Here is a 26,220-nt window from a genome sequence, read left to right on the forward strand (position 1 = left end):
GTGTCAAGTCAGGATTGTGTGAGCCAATGCAGGTGAACTGCCAGATCCATAATATAGTTTTTTTGGGTGAGATCGCGTAAATATAGAAATGTGTGTCGTTAAAACCCGCCACCACCCGATACAGCCAACTAATAAGGGTTGCCACGTAAACAGAACGTGCCAATTCATCACTAGTACAGCACTAGTGTGTAGTGTATAGTGTAGTGTATAGTAGTGTATAGTGTAGTGTATAGTGTAGTGTATAGTGTAGTGTATAATGTAGTGTATAGTGTAGTGTACTAGTACAGCACACCGATGTGTTGCAGAGCCACAACATTTACAAACTGAGTACGACTTTTCGCCAGTAATTACAGCTAGCTTCATCAGGGTGGTGGTGGGTTTATCGACACATTTATATACAGTATTAAAAAAACTATTATGGATTATATTGGTCCCGAAAGCCTACGTGTTAAACGAACTGCCAGGTGTTTACAGGCAAGGGCCCTCTCTGTTTTATATTGGTCTTCGCTCTACACAAACCTGCATAATATACATCACGTTATTTTGTGTTTCATTCGAATAAGTGTCGTTCACTCAAATACATTTTGAAAATTAATAGGATACACATGTATATACATCCTTCCAAAATACCTATACTACTCAAGAACACATGTATGTTCTTGATAATTTTCTGAAATAAATGCACGAATAGGTAACTCAACCTTTTCCAATACACCTACTCATGTTTATTGTTATTCTTTTTATATACATAATTGGAACCTGGTGATTATACTATCGCACACATTGCGATAGTATAATCACGCGAATATTGTATGTTTTAATTTTGAATTGTAAATGCATTTCTTACTGTAATACTTTGGGTTTTTGAGTGCCCGAATGTACAGGAATGTGGATCGGATCCAATCCAATGCCACGTTGACATCTGTGATCGTGTGCAGTACAATCTCCGCATTGAGGTGCTCTGTTAAATTCATGTGCAAACTGCAGGAGACCGAAGGTGTTTACAAATTCACGGTAGCTACTTTATAGCAATGGGAACATGGAAGTTGCAGAGGGGAAGCTGATTGATGGAAATTCACAAAATGTGGGAAAAAAAACACATCATTCTGAACGTATCTTGAAATCAATTGAGAAAGTTTTCATTACAGCGTGAAAATGTGAAGATCCTGAACAAGACAGTATAATACAAAATAAATGTTTATTTTGATGTGGTACTTCTCCTCAAAAGAACCAAAGTGCTGTTACATGTGAAAATGTCAACATTTAATACTTTGCACTAAGTAATTGGTCTAGTGTTCCAAAGAAATAGTATGGGCGTCAGTTTTCAATCGTGACTTAATAACATCGACAATGCCCAAAATCACAAATATGGCTGGGGGGGGGGGGGGGCATTCCACAGATGGGGAACCATACAGCAGAAGGCCCAATCGCCCTTGGAGTGCTGTCTCATCTTTGGGATGCAGAGAGGACTGGAATCCATGAAATGTAGATTGTGAGATAGAATACTGGGATTCAAAAAGTCCCAAAGGTAGGTGGGTGCTTTATAGGCCAGTAACACGATCTCAGAGTCGACTCTGAGATTCACCAAGAGCCAAAGTAGAGATTCCAGAACATGTGTGATATATTCGGATGAAGCGGTTAGAGGCAGGAGTCAGGCAAGCTGCGTTGTGGAAACATTTCAGCCGATTATACTCTTTGGTTCTATTCGGTAAAAGTCACGTAGGTAAAAAATAAAACAACAAAAAAATCACGACGTTTCGGCCACAACACAAGCGTCCTTCATCAGGTGAAGGGATCAGGCTGTCTCGAGGACAGCGCTGGAGTGAAACACAGCCACGCTCAGACCGCGACCTTTAAGCGTGGCTGTGTTCCACTTCAGCGCTGTCCTCGAGACAGCCTGATCCCTTCACCTGATGAAGGCCGCTTGTGTTGTGGCCGAAACGTCGTGATTTTTGTTGTTTTATTTTTTACCTACGTGACTTTACCGAATAGAACCAAAGAGTATGGATCCTTGCAATCACGAAAGCTTCAAATCTAGAATTTTAGCCTATTGAGAACTCTTGCAGGAGGCATGCCGACGAACAAGGTGGCATGGCAATAATCGACAAGAGAGAAGAGACGCATTATCCAAATTATCTGCATAATAGTTTGACAAGCATGATGTCGTGCTGACAATACTTTGAAGGTGAAAAAAATCACTTCTGAATTTCACTTTTCACTTTTCAAATAGGTCTCAAACTTCGGAGCAAGGTCACAGAAGCCACCAACGTTGTGTCTGTTACTGTGGGTGATGAGCTGAAGTTGAGTGCACGGAGCCGAGAAGCATAACCTCTGTTTTGTCACAGCATTTTTATGCATCAAAGACTTAAGGCGGAGGAGTCACTGGAGCCAAGATATCGGGGTAATGAGAGGGGAGGGAAGAGAGGGAGAAAGCATGAACAAGAAGAAGCAGCGTCTGTTTTTGATGACATACCAGACATGCAAGTTAGAGGCATCAAAGCTATGAAGAAAAATAAGTAAGCTTGGGCAGGACATGTCACGAGTAGGAATGATGGCCAGTGCTCAAAACTAACGATGGAGTGGTAGCCAAGGTAATGGAACACGTGGATTGTTGTATCACTGGACTGTGAAGGATGTTTACGGCTAAGAAGGCCTTCAGCGGGCAGTGTATGCCGATGCTGACTTTATACATAACGTTCACAAATATGTACATGTTCATGCCCAATATATACATATAATAACAAAACTGCCGTTATTGTCCTACCTGCTTTCTAGTTTCTGGGTCCCACTTAGCATTTGTTCATATTTTTCTTTCAATTCATTTCTTGTCAATATCACCGCAGTGGCTGAAACATCAAACTGTAAACGATATCACGTATGTTACTTCACATCAAAAATAGATAAATAGCCATACTAATAATGAGCTAAATGCAGGAAAATCTTTAATGAGTCTCAGGAAATGCAGATGGATCCTGCATTGAAATATTTGCCTGATTTATTTGGATATGTTTTGTGTTTAAGAGGAAACGAAACTTCCTGGGGGAAACACGCAGGTTCACACATATGGGTTCATAACCAACTTTCTGTACTGCCATCTCTAGTGGGTATGACACACAAATATGCACAATCCACAAACCTTTCGGTAAAGTCACGTTGAAAGGAAACAATATATATTGTTTCCCTTTAACGTGACTTTACAATATATATTGTCTCCCTTCAACGTGACTTTACCGAAAGAGCTAAGAATATGAATTACTGCAGTCACGAAAGCTTTAAATAAAAAAATAAAATCCACAAACCCTTGCTACCACAGGTATATACTACTACAACATACAAAGATCCCCCATAGAGCCTTAACTGGCTGTTGGGGCGAGTGCCGTTAGCGAACACCTATGAAGGCAAGCACGGCACACGAGGGGGTGGGTGGCCAGCACCAGGTCCGGTTAAGATAATCGTCACTCGGGCTTTATAACGCAGCGCGCTCACCGCTACACTACCGCTCCCCACTTCCAGCATGGCGACACGCGTCTATGATCTATTACTTGTGCTTGTTAGCCTATTGGAATTGACGCTTTGCTATTTTGCTAAATAAAAGCACATGTATATGTTTTAACAAATGGTGAACATGCTATGACACATTCATAATTGAGCAAGAATAGTGCAACAGTTCACTTCATCCTGCAGCAGCAGCAGCAGCCAGGTGGCTCAGAGGTAGAGCGGCCATCTTGCAATGGGAAGGTTGTGAGCGGCCATCTTGCAATCGGAAGGCCGCTCTACCTCTGCAGCAACAGCAGCAGCCAGGTGGCTCAGAGGTAGAGCGGCCATCTTGCAATGGGAAGGTTGTGAGTTCAACTCACGGTTAGAGGTCGGCTCAGCCCATCATCCCTCTTTTGGTCGATAAAATAAATATCACTTTGTGAAAAAGTCAACATTGGTTGTCCTTTGGAAAGACTCTCCCATTCCATTGGAATTAAGGAGGTCCACCCCTGGCTTAGGGCTGTATATAGTAGATGGGCACCAACATCAATGCACAAATAAGCAAGAAATCTTTACCTCTTCAAAATAAATGCTATATTGTCCACATGATGGGTTTCAAGAGATGGGATCCAATAAACTAGAATACATTTGTGCACAATGCATTTAAGTTTTGAAAACGGATATTTAGTTCCGAAAAGTAAGGATATATGAACCAATATAGTCAGAATATGTGCATCTACCTGTGGTCTTCCTGCCCTGCCAATCATCTGTAGAATATCTGTTTCCCCATATTCCTGCACCATGCCTCCCCCAGTGTAGTGCATGGTAGATTTGACGATGACCAGGTGTGCAGGAAGGTTTACACCCATAGCCAGTGTACTTGTAGAGACTGCAGACAAATCAAATAAAAACATTCGGTATTTGTACCATTCTTTTATCACAAGGCAATCACGAAAAAAGGTGCTGTGTGTGCACATATTCTGCAGAAGTTTCGCAGTAGGGGCAATGTTGCTATATGCTCCATAATATACGTTTTTGGGTTAGATATATATAAATGTGTCGTTAAAACCCGCCACCATCCACCACAGCCAACTTGTAAGGGTTGTCACGTAAACAGAACGTGGCCAATTCGTCACTAGTACAGCACTAGTGTAACGTGTAGTGTAGTGTGTAGTGTAGTGTATAGTAGTGTATAATGTAGTGTAGTGTATAGTAGTGTAGTGTATAATGTAGTGTATAGTGTAGTGTATAGTAGTGTAGTGTATAATGTAGTGTATAGTGTAGTGTACTAGTACAGCACACCGGTTGTGTGTTGGAGAGCCAAGCCACAGCATTTACAAACTGAGTACGACGTTTCACCAGTAATCACAACCAGTTTCATCAGGCGACAGCCATATTGCTATATGCTTCCTGATTGGATATTTTGTGGGAACATTTACAAATCTGGACCTCGACACCAGCACACAACAGCCTACTCTCTTCAAATCATGCCACGGGATAATTAATGTCCACTCTTAAGCAGATGGCACAAAGTATGCTATGATTCATATACTTGCAGTATTAACCATAACGGATTGCCATATTCCAAATGCGAACCTGTGTAACCTCTGTAACGAGCGTCAAGCGCGCTGCCGCCCCAATGCACAAAACATAGCGTAAGTAACTCGGTGAAGTTAATAAGTCATCATAAAAATATTGAACTCTACAAAATACTGTCATCATGTATCTGGCAGCAAATGTATGACATGCGGTTGGTCACAAGGCAGTTGTTAGTAACCACAATTTCAGCAGCATTGGTGTAACACACAAGCAGAACTCTGGATCAGTTTCAACGTTCTGTGTCTCAGCACCAGTCAGGTTTGCTTGAACCATTGATGGTGAACTGCCAGATGCTTACAGGCAAGGATACTCTGTTAGATATCAGTATGGGTTTGTAATCTTGAAATATGCACACATAACAGCCCCTACTAATTTCACAAAGCCACATGCAAACCTGATGCATGGACACATATATCAATTTACAATCTCTCCATGAATAAATAATATGCTCATATTTTACGTACACAGTACTGGCAGTTCTCCTTGCAAGAAAGCATCTTCAATGTTTCCTCTATCAGACGTTTCCATCCCTGCATGATGGTATGCAATTCCTTTCATCAGCAAATCTACAACAATAATAAAACAAATTACGCGAATGTGAATTTGATATTTTGATGCAATTATTTTAAATCATCGTTAAAAACAGTGAGGGCTTTACAAGCTTACCTCTCAACTTGATATCCTTTAGGCAAGAAGCATGCTTCTGCAGTCTGAAATTACAATAAATGACCAGTATATATGGTGTAGTGGTGAGCACGCTAGACTTGTAATCAATTCCACCTTCGAGCACGATCTTTTAACCCCCCCCCCCCCCCCCACACTGCCCCTGTCCACCGAGCAGTGTATAAATACATAAATTGGTAGGTCGCGCGTAGTGGGGTAAAGTGTAGGTACGCCTGCCTCTTCCAACACGTCTGGTCAATGTGAAAGAGTAGACCAATATCCCTCTAGAGTAGTGCTTCTCAGCATTTTTATTCCACGGCACAAATCTTCACAGCACACTGAACAAAAAATATCAGTTGGCATTTCATCCAGCAGAGGATTGATCATGGCTGATGATGATGTGTCTGCACGCTCATCTCTCTCTCAAGTGATATATTACTACGGACGGACTTGGTGCCATAGTGTAAGTGTGGAATTTTCACAATCACATGTGTCAATCTCCCCTTGATCACCTTGTTCCCTGGGCCTTAGATGCATTATGATCAGGCCCAGATTAAACTTATGAGGGGCCTCGGTACGTATTTCATATTGCAAAATAAATTATGAAGTCAGTTTAACACGTAGGCTTTCGCGACCAACATCATCGTGGATATTGGAGTCATTCAACATATTTTTTTCTCTCAAGCGGAGGTTAACACCAGCAGTGGCTCGAACAAGGAACTTGAGGACAGCACCTTGACCGTTACTTTTACACCAATATCTTAATCACAGAACATTTGCGAAACACGAATATGTGTAGAGCCCAATTCCCACGCCTACCTCTGCCTGTGCTGGAAATCAATCATGAATTTAGCATCTTTAGCCAGTGTGGCTGCAGCCAGCTGAACACTTCTTCTCGTCGCACAGAACTGTAAAAGAATAACCACAAGGTGCCTTCAATGCACGCTATTAAAAAGTATGCCTGCTTCCAAAGGAATACACGTGAAATATCTAAGGCCTAAACCATTTTAATATTTATATATGTGCGCTTGACTAGGTGTGGTATTCATTGTATAAATGCATACTTTTATAACGTTTTGTGTGCGCAAACGTATATGTGTATGGCCTCTACAGGTGTTCGCTAAATGCTTCTTGCCCAGACAGCGCGAGGCCGTCACCGCCACGGACGTGGTCTACGCCCTCAAGCGCCAGGGCCGCACTCTCTACGGCTTCATCTCTCGCGCACTCAACCAACCCAAAGGCTCTCTTCAGAGCCACCCACCTCTTCTAAACGGCTTGCGCGCCAGCGTTACCAAACCGTCCACGAAAGAAACACTTTCTAAATGGAGCACACAATTCTGGCTTAGTAATCATTGGAAGGATTTTATAAACCATTTCAGGTCTTAATTGATTGTTCACGCTTACGGTGGCTTTCAGACAGCATACATTAATTTTTCGTCTCCCCCCTCCTCTTTTCAGAACATAGATGGACTCGTCCTTCTAAATAAACTGCCAAATCGCTGCACGTGGCGCTGACGTTGTTTTATAAATAAAAACACCGTTCAAAAATAAATTAATTAATGCGAACCGACACTTCTTTCAAATGTTTCTTGCCGTTGCTTTTCACACCTGATGACGACCGTTTATGTTATGGTCGAAACGTCGTGAGAATTTTTTATTGTTTTTTATATATTTTATTATTTTATTGTTTCCCTTCAACGTGACTTTACCGAAAGAGCTAAGAATAATCATGTTTTTCTTGTTCATGTTTTTGTTTGTTGCGGTTGCACCCGATTCAAGAGCCGGATGGCTCACAGGGCTCTACACCAAATGAATGAAACTGAGAAAACTGAAACTGAGTCTTGTAAAGACTAAACAGGGGATATTGCCGTTGTGTGATTGTATATGCATGGTTATAGATATGCAAGTGGGGAGTGGTGGTTAGTGAACCGTGCTACAAACCCTGTTACCCGAGTTCGATTCCCGCTCATGATCAAAAGCGACGGTGAATATTTCAACCAATTCTGGGGCTTCCTTAGGTCTACTCAGCCTCAAATGAGTACCTGCTGTGATACTGAAACATCAGCATTGGGGAAACAAAGGCGGTCCGGCGTGGTGCTGCCCACCCACCCCCTCGTGTGCTCATGATGGTCTTCATAAGTGCTCGCTTACCAGCACTTCCACCAGCACTTCCCCCAAAAGTCTGTTAAGGCTACACATGAGATTTTTGTCCACATGGCATTTCCTGTTTGCTATGTATGTGTCAATGGAGGCCATATACACCTTGACATATTCCATATTTAAGGGCTATGCATGCAAAATATTTAAATTTAAAAAAATATGCAATTAAACTAATCATGCCATTTTGACTTGGAACAACAAATAGGACATGTACTCACAATGAGCGTTGGCTTTTGCTCAGAATATGTTTGTATAATTTTTGCGAGCTTGTAGTTGAGTATCAAGTCAAATTTAAAGGCAGTCTGTAGACGATAGAAAGGAAATCCCAACACGATTTTGCGGAGTTTCACAGGCCGATGCTTTTCATCCAATTTTACGAAGATTGCCGTTCCATCCATATCAGACAACCACTCGGCAACCTAGAAAGAGAAAGGTGGATGCCTCAGCAATATTTGTAGAGGATATACAAATATTAATTTAAATGCATTGAGAGGTATTCATACCTCTCCATATTTTATGTATATAAGTCAAAAAGAATGTCTGGGCATTTGCCCACGTGCAACTTGATTAAGATGACACAAATTCCTTTTAACAGTGGATGTTACAAATTAAATGCAACTAGTTTATAGTAGACATGAAGGTTATTTTTATACTCAAATGAGCATTGAGGCGGTGCTCATATCCTGTTTACAGCCCTGAGCCAGCGGTGGACATTCTACATTCTTATAACGGGGGAGAATCTATCCGTAGAACCAATATTGACTCCCCCACAAAGTGATACTGATTTTAATGACCCCCGAATGACCATGGAACGAGTTAGCACCCCCAACGAGGACTTTAACTCGCAGCCTTCTGATTGCGAGCCGCTCGCTCTACCACTGAGCCACCTGGCTATTAATCAATGTTATAGCAATATATACTCTTTGGTTATTTCGCTCAAGTCACGTAGGTATAAAATAAATACAAATTATATATACGTGATTTCACCGAAAGAACCCAAGTGTATGGATTTCTGCAGTCACGAAAGCTTCAAATCAAGATTGTAGCGATACAGTATATGTTTAAACAATGTTTAATAAGTATGCCAACTCACATCTTCTATATTGGGAATGGTGGCTGACAGGGTGATGATCCGTACTCCCGCACAGGTATGCAGCGGTTGAAGCGCATCCTTTGTGGAGGTTGGAGGGACAAGGTTATAAAGCGTCTTCATTCTGCTGACCACAGCCTCCAAGGTGGCACCACGTGACTCATCCCCTACTGTGTGTACCTACACCGTGACCCACAGCATAACACGACGCAACTTCCATGATTTTTTTTAATCGAAGTATCCCACGATCTTGCCTCAGCGGTCTTTTCCTTGAGTTGTCCAAACTCGTGGAGACCATTACAATGCCTGTATCAGCAATCGGCCCTTCCCCATCCTGCACGCATGAACCACCCTGAAGTACTGAGCTGTCGTGTACTCTTCCAGACTTCTGCATTGCTTACAGTGTTCTGTCTTGCCATGAAATTCCCAACATCTCAGACACCTGGGCACAAATGCCAACAACTTCTTTATAAGTTGTTTGAATGGGTCCAACTTTATGATCGAAAAATTAACACATGGTACTCCCACCTCAATTCGATGACCAAATATTCAAATTAGGTACTGTAACCGTATGCATGCAATCCTCGGTTTACCTGCTTTTGTGGTACGTCATTTTGGAATAACGCGCGCGTTGTATTTAGACTTTATATTGACATACGCTAGGCAATTTTCGGAATATCGTCATCCGCAACTCGAGATGCGCTACCCTAGCCTGGCACCGCGACCCAACGGCGTTGCCAGCAGCCAGTGCGGTACGATAACTCGTGTGCTATACTTGTACAGCATTCATTAACTCTAAGTCTGTCTCCCTCCTCGCCTCCATCCATCCCCTCCGCAACTCCGGCGTCTTAACAAGCAATACCGTATTTCTTTATTTTATAGGAAGTAAATGAGAGTTTACGTGATTTTCTTTTTAATGTAAAGTATTATATTGTGGGTACATGTATTGTATTGATATAGGCTAGGATAATAAAAGCGATTACGTCCGCAAGTGCGAGTGAAATCCCCGAACCACCTCCTGTACCATTATTTCTTCTGGGAAAATTGCTATTGAACATACGCGATTTTGAGATACGCGCACCTTTCCAGGCACACGTCTATCTCATAAGTCAAGGAGTCCCTGTATAACTATGTCACTTTATTGGATTGCAAATCCAGAGCGCGCTAACCATCACACCACTGTGGCCGCTTCCTATAAATTCAATACTGTGCGCAGGAATAACCCGTATTCTTAGCTCTTTCGGTAAACTCACGTTGAAGGGAAACAATAAAATAATAAAATATATATAAAACAATAAAAATTCTCACGACGTTTCGACCATGGTCGACCATATATATTTTATTATTTTATTGTTTCCCTTCAACGTGGTGACTTTTACCGAAAGAGCTAAGAATATGAATTACTGCAGTCACGAAAGCTTTAAATCAAAAAGGAATAACCCGGTTTACGTCGTGGCGGATGCGTTCCTGAAAGGTGCGACAACGAATATCCAAACGACGTCAATCGAAGCAATTTACGCTGTATTTACAAAAGTATGCCGAGGAAAACCAAGAACAATACAGTTATGTACTCTACCTCATCAATCAGAAACAGCCTCACGACCTGCACGAGAGACCTGTCGTGCCACTGTCTTGTTGTGCTATCCCATTTTTCCTGCAAACAAATTAGGTCAGTGAGCCCAGTAGAGATACAAACATTACAATGTACAAACAAGAGATCCCCGTCACCCCAGGTTCATACTCTGGGAGCGTGCCACACCCGAGTATGGAATTATCGGTGGATATGAGAGATCCCGGTGGAGTGTACGGCTGAATCAACTTTGCGGAGCGTACGGTTGAATAATTTCCTGGATGTGAGGTGCAGCAAGCCCATTAAAGGCCTCGAGCACGAGTAGGAGAACGTTAAACTCAATGCGGGTGTGAACAGGGAGCCAATGAGAAACCTGAGCACAGGTGAGACATTACGTTGTGTTCCGTATTATGTAGGTTAGCATCAAACTAGGACCCATATCTAACAGAGCGGGTCCTCACCTATACACATCGAGCAATTCAGAAAAATACGCTTAAGAAAGCCTGACTCTGCTGATGAGACAGTGATAAGCAAAACCAGTCCAGAGTATTGCTTGTGTTGAACCAATACTGCTGAAATTATTATGATCCCAGAAGGTCGTGTGGTGGCTGATGGGATGTCTAAAAAATATACCCTTAATTTTAATGTGGAAGGACAGCTACGTGAAGGAGGCGTATTGTCACCTTATTTATTTTTTCAACACTTACCGGTGTTGTCAATATTATTTGGGCATCTTGTGTCTCAAAATAGTCATCGACGTCCGTGTCTCCTGTAAGCTCTTTGCACTGAATGCCGAGTGCTCCAAACTTGTTCTGCCAGTCTTCGAATTTCTCCCGACACAGTGCCTTGATGGGGGCCACTAGGGGGTGCGCGTCACATTCATGCTCACACAGGTCTACATCAAGCGTGCTTGCTGTTGTACGAATACAATACCGTGTGGGCAATTGCAACAATGTATAATGCAACAATTAAGAGACGTACTTACTATAAATAACTTTTGCATTGTAGGAGGGCCCTTGGCATTCCATTAAGAGTCGAATTATGGCCAGCTCAAAAATAACAGTCTTCCCAGAACCAGTCGGAGCACAAACCACTACAGGTCTGTTTGTGTACAGAATCTTAATTTTAAAAAAATGTAAGACAAAGTTTGTTAAACATCGTGTAAAGTCATCTCCAGCATTCATATGAGGTACTGTCATTGCCTCTTGGAAGTTGTGCAAGTGTTATCAATTCGGCAGAGTTAGTCACAATTAAGCATTGAGGCAGTGTTAAGTTGGGGATGAGTCTGTCTCTCCATTGGGTAATCACTGCTGACTCATCCACAAAGTGGTACCAATTATATCAACCCTGATAGGATGATGGGGTGAGTTAACCCCCAACCTAGATTTGAAATCACACATTTCAGATTGTGAGCCGCTCACTCTGCTGTTCAGTCACCTCATCGTAGCATGCATATGCTTGCATGATATGCATGTATTCATAATAAAGGTTTTTGGGTTAGATCGCATTATTTATAAATGTGTCGTAACCCTCCACCACCTGACACGGCCAATCAGCAAAAAAGTGTCACGTTGACAAAAGACAAATAGTTCACTACTATAGCCCACCGGTGTGTTGAAGAGTGAATCCACAACATTTACAGTTTGAGTACGACGTTTCGCTGGAAATTACATCCAGCATCATCGGGCAATTCGCCAGAATGGTGAATAATATTGGTCGCGAAAGCCTACGTGTTAAATATGCCTGTATGATTACCTCTAGAAATCTTAAACGTTGTAACCTTATGATTGTTTCACTTAGTAATGACCATTAATATCAACCCTCTTGGTACATTCCACAGACATAGTTACCATCAGTAATGAAGATGTATAGTACCGAGCAAAACAAAACTGGTATCACTGCATAGAAATCAAACCGTAAGTTACACGTTTGTTTAAGTGTGAAATGCCATATACTTACGTCATCCATGACGCGAGACTGAACTGAGTTAAAAAAAGGAAACTCCTTGAAAATATGTCTGTAAGGCAACGCTGAAGGTAAGTTTAGGATAACATATGTTTAGGATTATGAATTCCCATGGAGAATAACTGAAAAAGGAGACTTTTGTTACTTTATTCAAAGACAAACATGTGCTAACATTTATTATGAGGAAATTGTACATTCGCATTGTTTGGGGTTATTGTCGTTGTTACGCTTATTTATCAATGAGAGTCTCACTGAGTCTCAACACCTTTTTCAGAAAGCATAACTACATTTTTGCTCATAAAAACACACAATGTCACACAATCCAGCAAGTATTTTAATTATTGTGGTTTCATTGACGTTATTGTTTCTTATTTATATTCTGAAGGGTGCTCCAGATGTTTTGTGACCTCCAATTAATTGACTCGTAACATTTTCCCCCTTTGTGTATTCATTTCTGTTTTGAAGAAACTTTACTTTAAAAATATGAAGATTTTGTGAATTAAATGGGGGGGGGGTCACAAAACATCTGGACCACTCTGAATATATAGATGACACAATGATAGAGCACCAGACTAAGACAGAGGAAGGTTACTTGTGTTGTGGCCGAAACGTCGTGAGAATTTAATATTATTGTTTTATTTTATTATTTCCCTTTTACGTGGGTGATTTTACCGAAAGAACCCAGAAGACAGACTAAGACACTTCTAAGGTAAACAAGGTAAACAAAAAAGTCGGTGATTTCCTGCTCAAATGAGCACTGAGGCGGTGCTAAACTCCTGTTTACAGCCCTGAACCAGTGGTGGAAATTCCACATTCTTATAGGACAACCAGTTGACTTCCCCAACAAAGTGGTAATAATTTTATATTAACCCCAGAGGGAAAATGGGCTGAGTCAAGATTGTGAGCTGATCCCTCTACCGCTGAAACCTACCTGGTTGGTTCTTACTTCGTTTCAAGAGCAACACAGCTGAAGGAAGTCCACTCATTAATTTCATATACATTTTGTTGAATGTTCACAAATGAACATAGTAAAAATAGCACAAAAATTTCAACCATGCAATACTCCTCTGTCACATATCTGTCCCTGCACATAATATAAAAAAAATAAGGCGATGTATTACACATCCGAGCGGCCACACGTCTTTCTCGGAGTGAATAATTTCAGCAGCGTTGATGCAACAACAAAAAAGCAAAGTCTAGTCCGGTTGAAGCTCAATTCTGGTGAGTGAAATACCAATCTTACAGGCAAGGGCCCTCACTTGATATGATCGATTATTTTTTTTGTTTTAAAGAGGCAATCTCAAAAAGGATACGAATTTCAGAAACTGATCGCATTTCACTGATACTAAAGTCTTCTGAGTTTTCTGGGGAAAAAAAGAGATATGTTTTCAGTTTCAAGGACAATGCATATATTATCATAGTATGTTTTTTGTTTGCATTTTGACTGTAATTATTGTGGTTAATGCAGTAACGTGAATCCTTGTTAAAAAGGTTTCAGTTTTGTTGCCAGAAAAAAGGGGAAAACCCCTATTATTACATAATTATACAATTAAAGAGAAATCTGAAAAGTCCCTTCGGAATATTAGGAAGAAGGTTGCAATGTACAGTTAACACAAACGTATAATGAGCACGATTGTGGAGAATACTATAGGTAACTACATAAATAAGCAGCTATGACCCCTTCCCATATATGCGCCTCCACGTAAAAAAATATAAAAGTATTATTTGCACATCCCATCAGCAGCATTGGTACAACACAGGCAAGCTCTGTATTGGTTTCGACAATGAGTATCTTCAAGCTTGCTTGCACCAATGCTGGTGAAGCGACTGATGCTTTACTCAACGATAAAACGAAACCATTTGAGACTACCCATCACATGTACTCATACACCAAGTCTCATTATCTCACCTCCAACGTTCTCTTTGGCTTCTCTACTTTCTGAGGAATTGCCGCATTTGAGATTTCCTTGAAAGTCATTGGTATACGTACCAGAATACTGGCCAAAGCCATCCATCGACTCCACGCCTTTGTGAACACTGTAACGACAACAACAAACATCACATTATTCTCGCATTATTCTTGCAAAACAAGAATTCCGTTTCTGTGTTAGGGAACTCATACATATAGCAACGCGCATGTTGTAAACTCTTCTTATCCACACCGATATGCGGGGTGTTGTTGGTGGATCCAAATATCAATGCTTATCTCCGTCCACTTATCCTCGTGTAGAAGTGTGGACACACACGTACGCGTGTTCCGCGCCGTACGTAGCCAACCGTGCTAATCGGAGGTGCAGGTATTACGGTGTGTTTGATACTGGCAACATTGTATATCGAATGTGGAGATGTGGCTCCACGTGAATATGATGTTTAACTTCAAATAGAGCATCGTGTGAAAGGGTCTGGGCCACCTCACCATGCAACACACCAGCGATTCGTTTTCTGCGTATAGATGAGGGTACTACAGTGGATCGTCATCAGCCATGGTCGATCCACTGCTGGATAAAGGCCTCCGCAATAAGCCGCCGCTTTCTCTCATGGCCCTGCAAGCTAGCAGACCATCATTGCTACCACAATACGTATGTTGCAACAAATGTTTGTTGTCATGGCAATGGGAAATACGATAAAAAATGTACTCTAGTCAACCTTCATGAAGTACATTATTGTAGTAGCCATCATTACTACTGCTATGTATTTTGTACATATTCATATTACGCAACTGTGTTTTTCATTAATAATTAAATGTAAAACGTAGATTAATAATATAGAGTAAACATGCCCACCGCGTTGTTTGAGATGAGGTGCTATAAATAAGCCACATTAATCCAAATGCATTGCATAGAGCACCCAACTCCACAACTATGGGACAATGACGTTCAAGGGCTACAATCCATCTTCAAATCGGGTGCTAAAATGTAAAAAACATGTTTTGACCTATCAAAGGGCAAATGTTGTCCTCGAAATGTAGTACACTTAAGGCGTGCCATGCAAATATAAAAATGCTAACACTGTACGCAGTCATTTGCACATAGCGACGCGTGATTTCACTTTGTTTTTTTGTCGTATTTAGATGTTTTTATACAGTGAAATACATGATACAAACATTAGCTGAAGGCATATGTCGATAGTTGTGAAAGATTATAAATGTATTCATATTGCACACACACTGTAACAAATGATCTGAGCGTCAGCTTCATTTTAGCCTAAGGGACCCCCTCATGACAGCTTGTCCTTGTGCAGCACAAGGTAAACACAACCTTGAGCTAATGGAAATTCCACGTGCCTATGACAGAGGCGAGTTCATCCATAGAACAACCTAAACAGCTATCTGCCGGCAGGGGGCGATGTTGCCTTTGGTTATAGGACCCATATCTGATAGGGTCCTTGCCTGTGTTCTATGGTTCTTTCAGTAAAATCTAGATTTGAAGCTTTCGTGACTGCAGGAATCCATACTCTATATAAAATGTATACCTACGTGACTTTACCGAAAGAACCAAAGAGTATCTTTTAATTAAGCCACGTAGATCGAAAAAAAAGTTATTAAAAACATCACGACGTTTCGATACGCAAACACAAAGCGGTCCGTCATACGCTTGTGTTGCAACCGAAAGGTCGTGATATTTTTAATCGCTTTATTTGGATTATTATTTTTTTCTATGTACGTTAACTTTGTTTTACCGAAAGAACCGTTAGAATACGGACCGCTGCAGTCACGAAAGTTTAAATAAAAATGTCCTTCACCTGTAATGATCCATCTTGCAGTTCACCAGCATTGGTTGAAGCGAGCCAGACTGGTGAATGTTGAACGTGTGCAGAATGTTGCTTTGTGTTAAACCATTGCTGTTTATTTACTTTGAAATAACTGTTACTAAGTTATCCCTGACTAGGTGAATCTCTAACGAGGTTAATCTCTAACGAGGTTAATCTCTAAGTTAATCTCTTACTAAGTTAATCTCTTACTAAGTTAATATCTTAATAAGTTAATATCTAAGTCAATATCTTACTAAGTTAATATCTAAGTTAATATCTTACTAAGTTAATATCTTACTAAGTTAATATCTTACTAAGTTAATATCTAACTAAGTTAATATCTTACTAAGTTAATAACTAAGTTAATCTCTTACTAAGTTAATATATTACTAAGTTTATCTCTAACTAAGTTAATCTCTTACAAAGTTAATCTCTTACTAAGTTAATATCTAACTAAGTTAATATCTTACTAAGTTAATAGCTTGCTAAGTAAATCTCTTACTAAGTTAATATCTAACTAAGTTAATATCTTACTAAGTTAATCTCTTACTAAGTTAATATCTTACTAAGTTAATAGCTTACTAAGTTAATCTCTTACTAAGTTAATATCTAACTAAGTTAATATCTTACTAAGTTAATATCTTACTAAGTTAATATCTTACTAAGTTAATCTCTAAGTTAATATCTTACTAAGTTAATCTCTTACTAAGTTAATATCTTACAAAGTTAATATCTTACTAAGTTAATATCTTACAAAGTTAATATCTTACTAAGTTAATCTCTAACTAAGTTAATATCTAACTAAGTTAATCTCATACTAAGTTAATCTCTTACTAAGTTAATATCTTACTAAGTTAATCTATAACTAAGTTAATATTTAACTAAGTTAATCTCTTACTAAGTTAATATCTTACTAAGTTAATATCTAACTAAGTTAATCTCTTACTAAGTTAATCTCTTACTAAGTTAATCTATAACTAAGTTAATCTCTTACTAAGATCATCTCTTACTAAGTTAATCTCTTACTTAGTTAATATCTAACTAAGTTAATCTCTCACTAAGTTAATCTCTTATAAAGTTAATATCTTACTAAGTTAATCTCTAACTAAGTTAATATCTTACTAAGTTAATATTTACTAAGTTAATCTCTTACTAAGTTAACATTTTACTAAGTTATTCTCTAACTAAGTTAATATCTTACTAAGTTAATATCTTACTAATATAATCTCTTACTAAGTTAATATCTTACTAAGTTAATCTCTTACTAAGTTAATATCTTACTAAGTTAATCTCTAACTAAGTTGGTCTCTAACTAAGTTAATATCTTACTAAGTTAATCTCTTACTAAGTTAATAACTAAGTTAATATCTTACTAAGTTAATATCTTACTAAGTTAATAACTAAGTTAATATCTTACTAAGTTAATCTCTTACTAAGTTAATATCTTACTAAGTTAATCTCTTACTAAGTTATTATCTTACTAAGTTAATATCTAACTAAGTTAATATCTTACTAAGTTAATATCTAACTAAGTTAATATCTAACTAAGTTAATCTCTTACTAAGTTAATCTCTTACTGAGTTAATATCTAACTAAGTTAATATCTTACTAAGTTAATCTCTAACTAAGTTAATCTCTTACTAAGTTAATATCTTAATAAGTTAATCTCTAACTAAGTTAATATCTTACTAAGTTAATCTCTAACTAAGTTAATCTCTTACTAAGTTAATATCTTAATAAGTTAATATCTAACTAAGTTAATATCTTACTAAGTTAATAACTAAGTTAATCTCTTACTAAGTTAATCTCTAACTAAGTTAATCTCTTACTAAGTTAATATCTAACTAAGTTAATATCTTACTAAGTTAATATCTTACTAAGTTATTATATAACTAAGTTAATCTCTTACTAAGTTAATCTCTAACTAAGTTAATCTCTTACTAAGTTAATATCTAACTAAGTTAATATCTTACTAAGTTAATATTTACTAAGTTAATCTCTTACTAAGTTAATATCTTACTAAGTTATTCTCTAACTAAGTTAATATCTTACTAAGTTAATATCTTACTAAGTTAATCTCTTACTAAGTTAATATCTTACTAATTTAATCTCTTACTAAGCTATTATATAACTAAGTTAATCTCTTACTAAGTTAATCTCTAACTAAGTTAATATCTTACTAAGTTAATCTCTAACTAAGTTAATCTCTTACTAAGTTTATATCTAACTAAGTTAATATCTTACTAAGTTAATATCTTACTAAGTTAATATCTAACTAAGTTAATATCTTACTAAGTTAATCTCTTACTAAGTTAATCTCTTACTAAATTAATATCTAACTAAGTTAATATTTTACTAAGTTAATCTCTAACTAAGTTAATCTCTTACTAAGTTAATATCTTACTAAGTTAATATCTTACTAAGTTAATATCTTACTAAGTTAATATCTAACTAAGTTAATATCTTACTAAGTTAATAACTAAGTTAATCTCTTACTAAGTTAATATATTACTAAGTTTATCTCTTACTAAGTTAATCTCTTACTAAGTTAATCTCTTACTAAGTTAATATCTAACTAAGTTAATATCTTACTAAGTTAATATCTTACTAAGTTAATCTCTTACTAAGTTAATATCTAACTAAGTTAATATCTTACTAAGTTAATATCTTACTAAGTTAATATCTTACTAAGTTAATCTCTTACTAAGTTAATATCTAACTAAGTTAATATCTTACTAAGTTAATATCTTACTAAGTTAATATCTAACTAAGTTAATATCTTACTAAGTTAATATCTTACTCAGTTAATCTCTAACTAAGTTAATCTCTAACTAAGTTAATCTATTACTAAGTTAATATCTTACTAAGTTAATATCTTACTAAGTTAATCTCTTACTAAGTTAATATCTTACTAAGTTAATATCTAACTAAGTTAATATCTTACTAAGTTAATAACTAAGTTAATCTCTTACTAAGTTAATATATTACTAAGTTTATCTCTTACTAAGTTAATCTCTTACTAAGTTAATCTCTTACTAAGTTAATATCTAACTAAGTTAATATCTTACTAAGTTAATATCTTACTAAGTTAATCTCTTACTAAGTTAATATCTAACTAAGTTAATATCTTACTAAGTTAATCTCTTACTAAGTTAATATCTTACTAAGTTAATATCTTACTAAGTTAATATCTAACTAAGTTAATATCTTACTAAGTTAATATCTTACTAAGTTAATATCTTACTAAGTTAATATCTAACTAAGTTAATATCTTACTAAGTTAATAACTAAGTTAATCTCTTACTAAGTGAATATATTACTAAGTTTATCTCTTACTAAGTTAATCTCTTACTAAGTTAATATCTTACTAAGTTAATATCTTACTAAGTTAATATCTAACTAAGTTAATATCTTACTAAGTTAATATCTTACTAAGTTATTATATAACTAAGTTAATCTCTTACTAAGTTAATCTCTAACTAAGTTAATCTCTTACTAAGTTAATATCTAACTAAGTTAATATCTTACTAAGTTAATATTTACTAAGTTAATCTCTTACTAAGTTAATATCTTACTAAGTTATTCTCTAACTAAGTTAATATCTTACTAAGTTAATATCTTACTAAGTTAATCTCTTACTAAGTTAATATCTTACTAATTTAATCTCTTACTAAGCTATTATATAACTAAGTTAATCTCTTACTAAGTTAATCTCTAACTAAGTTAATATCTTACTAAGTTAATCTCTAACTAAGTTAATCTCTTACTAAGTTTATATCTAACTAAGTTAATATCTTACTAAGTTAATATCTTACTAAGTTAATATCTAACTAAGTTAATATCTTACTAAGTTAATCTCTTACTAAGTTAATCTCTTACTAAATTAATATCTAACTAAGTTAATATTTTACTAAGTTAATCTCTAACTAAGTTAATCTCTTACTAAGTTAATATCTTACTAAGTTAATATCTTACTAAGTTAATATCTTACTAAGTTAATATCTAACTAAGTTAATATCTTACTAAGTTAATAACTAAGTTAATCTCTTACTAAGTTAATATATTACTAAGTTTATCTCTTACTAAGTTAATCTCTTACTAAGTTAATCTCTTACTAAGTTAATATCTAACTAAGTTAATATCTTACTAAGTTAATATCTTACTAAGTTAATCTCTTACTAAGTTAATATCTAACTAAGTTAATATCTTACTAAGTTAATATCTTACTAAGTTAATATCTTACTAAGTTAATCTCTTACTAAGTTAATATCTAACTAAGTTAATATCTTACTAAGTTAATATCTTACTAAGTTAATATCTAACTAAGTTAATATCTTACTAAGTTAATATCTTACTCAGTTAATCTCTAACTAAGTTAATCTCTAACTAAGTTAATCTATTACTAAGTTAATATCTTACTAAGTTAATATCTTACTAAGTTAATCTCTTACTAAGTTAATATCTTACTAAGTTAATATCTAACTAAGTTAATATCTTACTAAGTTAATAACTAAGTTAATCTCTTACTAAGTTAATATATTACTAAGTTTATCTCTTACTAAGTTAATCTCTTACTAAGTTAATCTCTTACTAAGTTAATATCTAACTAAGTTAATATCTTACTAAGTTAATATCTTACTAAGTTAATCTCTTACTAAGTTAATATCTAACTAAGTTAATATCTTACTAAGTTAATCTCTTACTAAGTTAATATCTTACTAAGTTAATATCTTACTAAGTTAATATCTAACTAAGTTAATATCTTACTAAGTTAATATCTTACTAAGTTAATATCTTACTAAGTTAATATCTAACTAAGTTAATATCTTACTAAGTTAATAACTAAGTTAATCTCTTACTAAGTGAATATATTACTAAGTTTATCTCTTACTAAGTTAATCTCTTACTAAGTTAATATCTTACTAAGTTAATATCTTACTAAGTTAATCTCTTACTAAGTTAATATCTAACTAAGTTAATATCTTACTAAGTTAATCTCTTACTAAGTTAATATCTTACTAAGTTAATATCTTACTAAGTTAATCTCTTACTAAGTTAATATCTAACTAAGTTAATATCTTACTAAGTTAATATCTTACTAAGTTAATATCTAACTAAGTTAATATCTTACTAAGTTAATAACTAAGTTAATCTCTTACTAAGTTAATATATTACTAAGTTTATCTCTTACTAAGTTAATCTCTTACTAAGTTAATCTCTTACTAAGTTAATATCTAACTAAGTTAATATCTTACTAAGTTAATATCTTACTAAGTTAATCTCTTACTAAGTTAATATCTAACTAAGTTAATATCTTACTAAGTTAATATCTTACTAAGTTAATATCTTACTAAGTTAATCTCTTACTAAGTTAATATCTAACTAAGTTAATATCTTACTAAGTTAATATCTTACTAAGTTAATATCTAACTAAGTTAATATCTTACTAAGTTAATATCTTACTCAGTTAATCTCTAACTAAGTTAATCTCTAACTAAGTTAATCTCTTACTAAGTTAATATCTTACTAAGTTAATATCTTACTAAGTTAATATCTAACTAAGTTAATATCTTACTAAGTTAATAACTAAGTTAATCTCTTACTAAGTTAATATATTACTAAGTTTATCTCTTACTAAGTTAATCTCTTACTAAGTTAATCTCTTACTAAGTTAATATCTAACTAAGTTAATATCTTACTAAGTTAATATCTTACTAAGTTAATCTCTTACTAAGTTAATATCTAACTAAGTTAATATCTTACTAAGTTAATCTCTTACTAAGTTAATATCTTACTAAGTTAATATCTTACTAAGTTAATATCTAACTAAGTTAATATCTTACTAAGTTAATATCTTACTAAGTTAATATCTTACTAAGTTAATATCTAACTAAGTTAATATCTTACTAAGCTAATAACTAAGTTAATCTCTTACTAAGTTAATATCTAACTAAGTTAATCTCTTACTAAGTTAATATCTTACTAAGTTAATATCTTACTAAGTTAATATCTAACTAAGTTAATATCTTACTAAGTTAATATCTTACTAAGTTAATCTCTTACTAAGTTAATATCTAACTAAGTTAATATCTTACTAAGTTAATCTCTTACTAAGTTAATATCTTACTAAGTTAATATCTTACTAAGTTAATCTCTTACTAAGTTAATATCTAACTAAGTTAATATCTTACTAAGTTAATATCTTACTAAGTTAATATCTAACTAAGTTAATATCTTACTAAGTTAATAACTAAGTTAATCTCTTACTAAGTTAATATATTACTAAGTTTATCTCTTACTAAGTTAATCTCTTACTAAGTTAATATCTTACTAAGTTAATATCTTACTAAGTTAATCTATTACTAAGTTAATATCTAACTAAGTTAATATCTTACTAAGTTAATATCTTACTAAGTTAATATCTAACTAAGTTAATATCTTACTAAGTTAATAACTAATTTAATCTCTTACTAAGTTTATATATTACTAAGTTTATCTCTTACTAAGTTAATCTCTTACTAAGTTAATCTCTTACTAAGTTAATATCTAACTAAGTTAATATCTTACTAAGTTAATATCTTACTAAGTTAATCTCTTACTAAGTTAATATCTAACTAAGTTAATATCTTACTAAGTTAATCTCTTACTAAGTTAATATCTTACTAAGTTAATATCTTACTAAGTTAATCTCTTACTAAGTTAATATCTAACTAAGTTAATATCTTACTAAGTTTATATCTTACTAAGTTAATATCTTACTAAGTTAATCTCTTACTAAGTTAATATCTAACTAAGTTAATATCTAACTAAGTTAATATCTTACTAAGTTAATATCTAACTAAGTTAATATCTTACTAAGTTAATATCTTACTAAGTTAATCTCTAACTAAGTTAATCTCTAACTAAGTTAATCTCTTACTAAGTTAATATCTTACTAAGTTAATATCTTACTAAGTTAAAATCTAACTAAGTTAATATCTTACTAAGTTAATAGCTTACTAAGTTAATATCTAACTAAGTTAATATCTTACTAAGTTAATATCTTACTAAGTTAATCTCTTACTAAGTTAATCTCTAACTAAGTTAATATCTTACTAAGTTAATATCTTACTAAGTTAATAACTAAGTTAATATCTTACTAAGTTAATCTCTTACTAAGTTAATCTCTTACTAAGTTAATCTCTTACTAAGTTAATCTCTAACTAAGTTAATATCTAACTAAGTTAATATCTTACTAAGTTAATAGCTTACTAAGTTAATATCTAACTAAGTTAATATCTTACTAAGTTAATATCTAACTAAGTTAATCTCTAACTAAGTTATTCTCTAACTAAGTTAATATCTAACTAAGTTAATATCTTACTAAGTTAATCTCTTACTAAGTTAATATCTTACTAAGTTAATCTCTTACTAAGTTAATCTCTTACTAAGTTAATCTCTAACTAAGTTAATGTCTTACTAAGTTAATCTCTTACTAAGTTAATATCTAACTAAGTTAATAACTTACTAAGTTAATCTCTAAGTTAATATCTTACTAAGTTAATATCTTACTAAGTTAATCTCTTACTAAGTTAATATCTTACTAAGTTAATCTCTTACTAAGTTAATCTCTTACTAAGTTAATCTCTAACTAAGTTAATATCTTACTAAGTTAATCTCTTACTAAGTTAATATCTAACTAAGTTAATATCTTACTAAGTTTATATCTTACTAAGTTAATATCTTACTAAGATAATCTCTTACTAAGTTAATATCTAACTAAGTTAATATCTTACTAAGTTAATAGCTTACTAAGTTAATATCTAACTAAGTTAATATCTTACTAAGTTAATATCTAACTAAGTTAATCTCTAACTAAGTTAATCTCTAACTAAGTTAATAACTTACTAAGTTAATCTCTAAGTTAATATCTTACTAAGTTAATCTCTAACTAAGTTAATAACTTACTAAGTTAATATCTTACTAAGTTATTCTCTAACTAAGTTAATATCTAACTAAGTTAATATCTTACTAAGTTAATCTCTTACTAAGTTAATATCTTACTAAGTTAATCTCTTACTAAGTTAATCTCTTACTAAGTTAATCTCTAACTAAGTTAATGTCTTACTAAGTTAATATCTAACTAAGTTAATCTCTAACTAAGTTAATCTCTTACTAAGTTAATATCTAACTAAGTTAATCTCTAACTAAGTTAATATCTTACTAAGTTAATCTCTTACTAAGTTAATATCTTACTAAGTTAATATCTTACTAAGTTAATATTTACTAAGTTAATCTCTTACTAAGTTAATCTCTAAGTTAATAACTTACTAAGTTAATCTCTTACTAAGTTAATCACTAACGAGTCTCACTGAGGCGCCGATGACTCCATGACGACTACCGACTGGGGGCGTTGCCCTGGCAACGGCGTCTCCCGCCAACTGCCACCGACCGTCACGTGACGGCCCCTTCCCCCTCCCCACCCTCGCGCTGCAGTTTCCCGCCAAAAGCGCACGCGGCGCTCGTTATGTTAATGAGGATGACGTCGTGACCTGTGGCGCCAATCAGTGCCCACAGCGCCCGTAGGACACCACGTGCCTGGACTGTGAGCGGTAACCCACTGATGATGTGTGCAGGGCAAGGCCGTACTAATTATAATATATTGCTATAAACAATATTTTTTACAAAAAATTATAATTGCTATGCCATGTAAATAAAAACGACAACTTGCTAAACCTTGGCCACAATATCTGGACTTGTCTTCATGTAACAACGCATAGATTTCAGTTCGCGTGATTGTGGTTATGGTTGTACTTTTTAAATCCCTAATCTCTGCCATTACATACGATGATACAAGCAAAGGTCATAAATAAATAAAAACAGAACAATGTAATAATACAACACCACTATTAGACATTATTGTAATAAACAAATAACAAGTCCGTCCCATGTGTTCGTGAATTTTTTTTCATATTTAAGGCAGGAAATTAGTTTTCAAATTTAGATTTATTTTTTCTGGTGGGTGGGAGACCTCTTAAGATTTGGTGCCCCCCACAAATCTTGACTCCATGGCCACGGCCATCGCGCTGGGTCAGCTAGTTCCTACCTCGCGGCACTTGTAAAGCATCTTCTTTGGTTCTTTCGGTAAAGTCACCACGTAGAATGAGAATAAAATAATAAATTAATGAAATAACACAATTAAAATCTCACGACGTTTCGGCCACAACACAAGTGGCCTTCTTCAGGTGAAAGGAACAAACCTGTCGGGACGACAGAGCTTCAATGAACGCTGTTAAGATTCGTAGCGTCTTTTTAAGCTGGTTTAGAGAAGTGAGGCACCTTGACAAAGGGGTTTACATATCAAACAGGAGAATTTATCATTGAAATAGCTGAGTGATTAGCTTGTGACTGGTCATAGAAATAGCTATGTTAAAGTCAAAGCCTACACATCCACAGAGGCACCTAGTACAAATCAAACAGGAGAATTTAGCATTGAAATAACTGAGTGATTAGCTTGAGACTGGTCATAGAAATAGCTATGTTAAAGTCAAAGCTTACACATCCACAGAGGCACCTAGTACAAATCAAACAGGATAATTTAGCATTGAAATAGCTGAGTGATTAGCTTGTGACTGGTCACAGTCGTTCTGTGCTGTCAAGAAGGGACATCCTCGACTTCATGCGGGATATTTTCCTTTGAAGGGCGCACAGCGGTTAGTGACGCGTGTTGAGTGTTTTTATTTGTGTGAAGCAATCATCGTGATTCATGATTCTCCACTGTTGCTCCTGGCACTCGCTTACCGATGGTCAACCTCCTCATCGCCCTCCTATCGCTACTTACCGTGGTTACTTGTTATCGTGAACTTCACTCCTTGATTCTTTCACCCAAAAGTATTTGATCCTCTGCTGATTTTGTACGTTTAGCCAATGACAAAGAAATGATCAGTCTATCATTTTAATGGTAGGT

At 35.0% G+C, this 26,220-nt stretch overlaps 1 protein-coding gene across 1 annotated transcript in view; it reads right to left on the minus strand.

Moving 5' to 3' along the window:
* The window catches only part of LOC142918163 (putative ATP-dependent DNA helicase HFM1), a 48,548-nt gene extending 23,864 nt beyond the window's left edge, over nt 1-24,684 (minus strand). Inside the window, exons 1-16 of the mRNA XM_076062275.1 lie at nt 24,626-24,684; nt 16,266-16,315; nt 14,434-14,561; nt 13,838-13,888; nt 12,519-12,589; nt 11,545-11,677; nt 11,267-11,418; nt 10,566-10,643; nt 8,993-9,169; nt 8,118-8,318; nt 6,559-6,647; nt 5,743-5,786; nt 5,541-5,642; nt 4,218-4,366; nt 2,765-2,859; nt 848-981 (exon numbers count right to left, since the gene is read on the minus strand). Coding sequence (XP_075918390.1) covers nt 848-981; nt 2,765-2,859; nt 4,218-4,366; nt 5,541-5,642; nt 5,743-5,786; nt 6,559-6,647; nt 8,118-8,318; nt 8,993-9,169; nt 10,566-10,643; nt 11,267-11,418; nt 11,545-11,677; nt 12,519-12,589; nt 13,838-13,888; nt 14,434-14,561; nt 16,266-16,297 — 1,636 coding nt within the window. The 5' untranslated portion in view covers nt 16,298-16,315; nt 24,626-24,684. The remainder of the gene's footprint in view (nt 1-847; nt 982-2,764; nt 2,860-4,217; nt 4,367-5,540; nt 5,643-5,742; nt 5,787-6,558; nt 6,648-8,117; nt 8,319-8,992; nt 9,170-10,565; nt 10,644-11,266; nt 11,419-11,544; nt 11,678-12,518; nt 12,590-13,837; nt 13,889-14,433; nt 14,562-16,265; nt 16,316-24,625) is intronic.
* Between the last annotated feature and the right edge of the window lie 1,536 nt (nt 24,685-26,220).

The sequence above is a fragment of the Petromyzon marinus genome, unplaced genomic scaffold (genome assembly GCF_048934315.1).
Source record: "Petromyzon marinus isolate PM22_M1 ecotype Great Lakes invasive population unplaced genomic scaffold, UKy_Petmar_22M1.pri1.0 PM_G_Scaffold_56, whole genome shotgun sequence".
NCBI classification, from domain to species: domain Eukaryota; kingdom Metazoa; phylum Chordata; class Hyperoartia; order Petromyzontiformes; family Petromyzontidae; genus Petromyzon; species Petromyzon marinus.